This window comes from Leucoraja erinacea, chromosome 17, assembly GCF_028641065.1.
Source record: "Leucoraja erinacea ecotype New England chromosome 17, Leri_hhj_1, whole genome shotgun sequence".
Taxonomy (NCBI): domain Eukaryota; kingdom Metazoa; phylum Chordata; class Chondrichthyes; order Rajiformes; family Rajidae; genus Leucoraja; species Leucoraja erinaceus.
The window spans coordinates 870178-877500 of NC_073393.1; the positions used below are offsets into that span (position 1 = coordinate 870178).

At 53.9% G+C, this 7323-nt stretch overlaps 1 protein-coding gene across 1 annotated transcript in view; it reads right to left on the reverse strand.

Annotated features, from left to right (window-relative positions):
- Nucleotides 1-4072: 4072 nt before the first annotated feature.
- The window catches only part of tshz3b (teashirt zinc finger homeobox 3b), a 100596-nt gene continuing 97345 nt past the window's right edge, over nt 4073-7323 (reverse strand). The window contains exon 3 of the mRNA XM_055648344.1: nt 4073-7323. This exon is cut by the window's right edge and continues 993 nt beyond it. Within this exon, the coding sequence (XP_055504319.1) occupies nt 5114-7323 (2210 nt within the window). The 3' untranslated portion in view covers nt 4073-5113.

The window sequence follows — 7323 nt, forward strand, 5'->3', positions numbered from 1 at the left end:
CACACACACACACACACACTTACACTCACACACTTACACTCACACACTCCCTTCCCTCATGTACCCAGAATAAGTGTCCTCCAGTACAGGGCTGATAGTTGGACCTACAATGCCCGTCCAATCAACTGTTGTCTTTGCCAGACAGATATCGCACATGAATCATTGCCGCCCGACACAATGCCCACCTGACATTCACCGTGCAGCACGTGCTGAGTGGGCAAGTGTAAGGTGAGATCGATGTACAACGACAGACGTGTCTCTGCAACGACTCGACATTTCCTTGGAGTTTCAATTCCAGCCGTTTAATGAAAACCCCTTCATTTATGCTCGCCCCCCCCCTACCCACCCCCCCCCCATGTCCCCCCCCCCCCATGTTACTCTGCATTCATTAACAGACGATGCAGGGGATACATATCTCTGAGCTTGCAGACTCCAGCCGCTCTTGGCACCAGCTCACCTGGTCGCAGGTAAACCTGTAAGTGATCTCATTGTGTCTACAGCCCCCCCCCCCACCCACTGGTCAAATGCTACAGAGCCACCTCGATGAGGAGAGGGCTGGAGAACTACACCCCAGCGGTATGAACATTGACTTCTCTAACGTCAAGTAGCCCTTGCTTTCCCTCTCTCTCCATCCCCTCCCCATTCCCAGTTCTCCCACCAGTCCGACTGTCTCCGACTACATTCTATCTCTGCTTATTGTTGTTGCCTTCTCCCAGCTAACAATGATCGAAGCTGCATGTCCCTTGATCTCCATTCCCCCAGTCCTGTTTTTACACCTTGCACTTCCTTATCTATGTGTCTCCCCAGACTACCCTGACATCGGTCTGAAGAAGGGTCTCGACCCGAAACGTCACCCATTCTTTCACTCCAGAGATACTGCCTGACCCGCTGAGTTACTCCAGCACTCTGTGAAACGCCACCTATCCATGTTCTCCACAGATGCTGCCTGACCCGCTGAGTTATGGTGCACCAGCATCTATGGAGCGAAGGAAATAGGCAACGTTTCGGGCCAAAATCCTTCTGGAAATAGGCAACGTTTCGGGCCGAAACCCTTCCGGGTTTCGGCCCGAAACGTTGCCTATTTCCTTCACTCCATAGATGCTGCCTGACCCGCTGAGTTACTCCAGCACTCTGTGAAACGTCACCTATCCATGTTCTCCAGATGCCGCCTGACCCGCTGAGTTACTCCAGCACTCTGTGAAACGTCACCTATCCATGTTCTCCACAGATGCTGCCCGACCCGCTGAGTTACTCCAGCACTCTGTGAAACGTCACCTATCCATGTTCTCCACAGATGCTGCCCGACCCGCTGAGTTACTCCAGCACTCTGTGAAACGTCACCTATCCATGTTCTCCACAGATGCTGCCTGACCCGCTGAGTTACTCCAATATTTTGTGTATCTTTGACACACATATATATTAACACACACACACACACACACAGAATGGAGGGCAGCAGCAATGATCACCACACTCTACCAAGCTGTGGACCTCTGACGTTGGTTTTTGCAACATGTATATTTTATTGAATCCTCTTACATTCATACAGTGTTTTTGCTGCAGTGGTCCAGGGTGCTTTTGTACAATAATCGATTATGTTAACATATAAAATATTTTTTCAGTAGAAAAGATGTTGACATTGTAACAAAATTTAAATAAACATTCTTAAGGAAATGAAGAAGACGATGTTGACTTTACATGGAATTGGAGTTGCAACTAGTTTCTGTATTTAATATTCATCATATCGATGGCAGGCACCACTCCTCATTTACATGGCTAGGAACGAGGCTCAGAATCTTAGAAATTGTCATTAAATTCTCAAATATATAAAACAACCAGAGTTTGCCTCCTGACATGTACAGCATACATATACACAGTATGTACATCCTTTGTGGCAATTACAAATCTATCCAAAGTCCAGCACTACAAAGTAGGATTGAAGGTTAAAGCTGGGTGTACAAGCTGTCCAGTATACATATATATATAACGCTTCTGGTGAAGGGGAGATGGGCAAGATGTCAGAGAGACCTCACTGTGGCTTGAGCAGTACAGGTCACCTACAAATGGTGTGTGTGGGGGAGGGGGGGGGGGGGGGGGGGGGGGGGGGGGGGGGGGGGGGGACATTTGCTAAACACAATCGTGAAGATTCAATTGACTTCATGGTTTTTCAAACAAGTGACACTTGGTGTCACCGTGAGACTCGCTGGGAATGGATGTCTGTCTGAAGATGATGGTCTATTCCTAAATGTGGCCCTCTGTCACCCGGAGCTGGTGGCGTGCTTGCATGAGGGAGAGAGGGAGAGAGGGAGAGAGGGGGAGAGGGGAGCGAGAGGGGGGGAGAGGGAGAGTGGGAGAGAGGGAGAGAGGGGGAGAGGGGGAGAGGGGGGAGAGAGGGGGAGAGGGGGAGAGGGAGGGAGAGAGAGAGAGAGGAGAGAGGAGAGGGAGAGAGGGAGAGAGGGGGACACACATAGTGAGTGAGAGAGAGAGAGAGAGAAGGTGAGAGGAGAGGGAGGGGGAGGGGGAGAGGGGGGGGGAGAGGGGGAGGGAGAGGGAGGGGGAGAGGGGGGAGGGGGGGAGAGAGGGAGAGGGAGAGAGAGAGGAGAGAGGGGGAGAGAGAGCAGGGGAGGAGGGAGAGGGAGAGGGGAGAGAGAGAGAGAGGGGGGGAGAGGGAGAGGGAGAGAGAGGGAGGGAGAGGGAGAGAGAGGGGGGAGAGGGAGAGAGAGGAGAGAGAAAAAAGAAAGAGAGAGGGAGGAGAGGGGAAGGTGGAGGATGGGAGAGGGGGAAGGGGAGAGGGAGAGGGGGAGGATAGGAGAAGAGAGGGGAGAGGGGGAGAGGGGGAGAGAGGGAGAGAGAGAGGGGAGAGAGAGGGAGAGAGGGGAGAGAGGGGAGAGGGAGGGAGGGAGAGGGAGAGGGGAGAGAGAGAGGGGGAGAGGGGGAGAGAGGGGGGGAGGGAGAGAGAGGGAGAGAGGGAGGAGGTGGAGAGAGGGAGGGGGGAGATGGGGAGACTCCTGCACCTAGAGAGGGGGGAGAGGGAGAGTGGGGAGAGAGAGGGAGAGGGGGGGAGAGAGGGGGGAGAGGGAGAGAGGGGGAGGAGGAGAGGGGTTGACAGGAACAAAGTTAGGGTCATTGGAAGGTTTGTTGATCAGGACATGATATGATTACAAAAGCTGAGGCTTCATGCACAGATGTAGGTCATTGTATTTGATGGTGGTCACTGATCCTTTATTAAGTCATCCTTTGGTTTACAATGACCAGTGGTCACAGCTGGGACTATATATGTTCCTTGGCGGCTGGTCTCTGCCTAGTCTCCCTCTGCAGAGAGTTGTGTGAATGGTGTTGGTTTCAGGTGCGATCCCAGCTCCATTGAAGATTTCCACAGGTGTGGAGTTGGGATCGCCACGTGGTGCCGTGAAGTTGGCAGATTGCACATTGTTCACAAGAGTTATGTCTAGACACCGTACAGACGGGACGGCTGGGAGATGGGAGGTGGCGGGGTCACAGACAGGTCATTCTTCACGTGTGGAATTAAGGCCTTGGGAAAGGGGCTAACCCAGACCACGTCGCTCCGTAAATGCTGCGGTCACCATGGATCTTACAGTCTAACTCAACACGATCAAACTCCATCTGGGGACTTGCTACACCTCCAGCACCAATGTGGTCCACACCTGTACCTGGGGGGGGGGGGGGGGGGGGGGGGACTCAACACCATCGCAAAATGTTTTAATGGGGAGGAGAAAAAAGTTGGGTGAGTGGCAATGACAGCGTTCACGTCCAGTAACTAAAGTGGGGCTCAGAGTGCTTTGCAGGTACACCTGCACCACAGGTACACCTGAGTCACACACCTGAGTCACAGGTACACCTGAGTCACAGATACACCTGCGCTATCTACCTGCCTACTTTACACATACATTGTAGTGCAGTGCAGTGCCAGTTATTGCTGTAAATTAGCGGCAGGAAATAGGGATGAATGGGCTGTGTGAGTAGGTGGGCGCGGGGGTGGGTGAACTGGAAGCTATGGGTTCCCTTTCATTGGGCAAAACATAAAGATGCATCGGAGGGGGGGGGGGGGGGGGGGGGGGGGGATAATTAGGCAGGCCAGAAGTCACCAATCGAAGGCATTCTACACATGATGGCCATTATGTGGGTGCCGTGTGGTGATAATTAAACAAGAGGTCGTGTCACTAAATGCCTCGTTACATCTGTAGCAGGGTGGGCAAGGATACATCTGTAGCAGGGTTTTGTACATTACTGTTGAAGGGATACAGTACAAGTTGGTGGCTTGTTCATTTTCTAATGTTATTAACCCTTTGAGCAGCGCTAGTGTTGCTTGTGGAATGCGGTGGAATGTGGGGGGGGGGGGCAGAACTAAGACCAGTGCAGATCAGTGCTGGTTTTATTCAACATCAGCCTTCAATCAGAGGTTAAGAAGCCAATTCAGAGTTGTGAATCTGTGGAATTCTCTGCCACAGAAGGCAGTGGAGGCCAATTTCCTGGATGTTTTTTTAGGAGAGAGTTAGATTTAGCTCTTAGGTCTAATGGAATCAAGGGATATGGGGAGGAGGCAGGGACGGGGTACTGATTGGGGATGATCAGCCATGATCGTATTGAATGGCGGTGCTAGTTCGAAGGGCCGAATGGCCTCCTCCTGCACCTGTTGTCTACATTTCGAATTGGTTTTTGCAAAGTAACGCCAAAGAACTTGAGCAGTGCTCAGAGGGTTAGAGGCTGAGAGATAGCAGCACTGTGGCAGGTGAGAGTGCAGTGGGCTGAGGATTAAATGTTGAACTAAATTGTCCATTACACATGCAGCTTAATGCATCTGAGCAGCGCCCAGCAACAAAACCCAATTTACACAAAGTTCCAAACACTTACCATTTTTACCCCTTGTAACCAGCCGGTCGGTAACAACAGCCGATCACTTGCTTCCATTTCACACTGTACAGTTTTATATAAAACGGTTCAAGTTAAGAGTGCTACTCTGCAATAATTCATGTGTGGTGTCGTTACAGGAGCGTTAAGGCTTCGTTTCAGAGAGAGATAGAGAGATAGAGAGAGGGGGAGGGAGAGAGATAGTTGTCCTCGGAGCGGTGGGGTGGCTAAAGTGAAGGGAAGGCTACGGTTTCTCCAGCTCTGTCACATACATGAGATGGTCCTCTGGAGATTTGCCATGTGTTTTACTCAGATGCAGTTTGACAGCGTGCTTACTGCCGAAGGTTCTGTTACACAACTTACACTGGAAGCTGACACCCGCTCCCTCCTCGTCATGTGAGGGGTGCAAGGCTGCCTTGTCACAGGGCAGCTTGGTGTGTGTAATCTGGCTGCCCAGCTGTTCACTCGAGAGTCTGGATAGGTCCCGTAGCCTGAAGCCTAAGTGCGATTCTAAGTGGCTGATGTAAGTGGACGGAGTTCTGATCTGCGAAGCGCAGTCGTTACAAAAAAATACCGGGTGTCCGGAGTCGAGGTTTTTGAGGAATTTAGTTCCACCTGTCCTTCGTAGCTGGTACTTGACATTGGCCAGCCAGTGGCTGATAGTGGTCATCGATAGGCCGGTGAAGCGGGAGATATGCATCCTCTCCTGTGGACTAAGGTCAGACATGATGAACTTGCCGTCGGATGTCTGCCGCAGACTGGCCGCAAACTGGGCCTGGAGGATGAGCAGATGCTGCGGGTTCCAGTTGGACTGTCGCCCCTTGCGCTTCTGGGCCGGAGAGATGTCCTCGTTGTCCTCCACCGTGCTGCCCTCCACCTCCGACCTGTCCGAGCCGCTGGTGGGAGTGGAAGACTTGGACGTGTGGCTGCCCGTCAGATTCTTCAGCATGTCCGAGATGTCCGACAGGGCGTTCTCACGGAGCGGCGAGCTGGACATGAAGGACACGACCGCTGCCGACGTGGTCTTGGCCGTGGTGGTCAAGGTGCACGTGGACGTTGTGGAAGACGGAGACACGCATGACAATCCCAGCAGCGAGCCGCCTTTGTCCGTCTTGGCCTTGGTCAGGTCGATGGGCTGGTCACTGCTGGTGTGGTGGTAGAAGTAGCGATCAGCAGCTTCGGCTTTCTTGGCCGGAGTCAGGGGCGAGGCCAGAGCTGCCTTGTCCGCCAGGCTGTTGCTCATCTTGTACAACATGCTCATGGGGTCAAGGCTGGGCAGGGCCGGCTTGGCGGCTTTACCCAAGTGGACATTCATCACCGACTGTAGGGCGCTGAGTGGGTTGATGAAGGGTTGTTCGGGTGGGTGGTCAGTGATGATGGCCGTACTGCTACACATGGGCTTCAATGTGTCGCTGCCATTCTCCACCTGCTCCACAGATGGGCTGTCCCTGACACTCTGCCTCGGCCCAACAGCAAGAGTGTCGTGGCCATCGTGTCCATGAGGCCCAGGGTCAGTGGAAGCCTCACTCTTGGTTTCTCCCACCTCGCTGTGGCAGGGGCTGGACTCCCCCCGCTTGGGCCGGCATGCTTTAGTCTCCGTCTCTCTCGCCCTCTCCTCGCGACTGCTCACCTTCTCGCTCACCTTCTTGACCAGCTTCTCCATGGCGTGGACGGTGTTTTTGGGCAGAGGGGAGTTCTGGCTGTTGGGGGGAGAGACCACGCCGTCCAAGGTGGTGTAGGTGGATTTCAGCTGGGTGTGCTTGGTGGAGGGGCTACAGGGCAACTTCATGATGCCGGGCAGCTGGTAGGCGGCGTGGATACTGGGATAGCCACTCCAGCTGGGGGTCCCATTCTGGGCCTTATTTATGGCCGATGTCACCGTGTTCTCCAGAGACTTCAGGATGTCCAGGCCGCCTCTGGGGTTGTCCTCCAGGTCCTGCTCGGTCAGGTACTGGTATTTGGAGGAGATGTCGTACTTGTCCTCGTTGCCGCACCCTTTCACCTTCTCCTTTGCCCTGTGGTCGGAGTCCTGGCTGTCAGAGTCCTTGTCCACTTCCCTCTTGAGGTCGGGGTTGAGTTTGGGCGAGGCGTTGCCGGGGGCTGGCGCGGAGGCGGTGAAAGCGCTGGCTGCCAGGGGCACGGACTGCACCTTGTCCTCCAGAAGGGAGGTCACGGCGGGGGTGGGAGTGGGGGGCGCCTCCACCATCTGCTTGCCCTTCTTGATGGCGGAGTTGGTGACCTTGACAAAGTGTCCGGTCACCATCATATGGGCGGTCAGATCCTGCAACGTGTCGTGTGAAGAACCGCACTCCATGCACTTGAGGATCTGGGACTTCCTGGCCTCGAACTGCCAGGCGTAGCTGGCCCCGTTCTGGTGGCCGTACCGGTTATTGGGGGTGACATAAGGGTTTGCCGACTTGTGCAGTGGGTCAGCAGTGTCCGACAGAGTGGTTG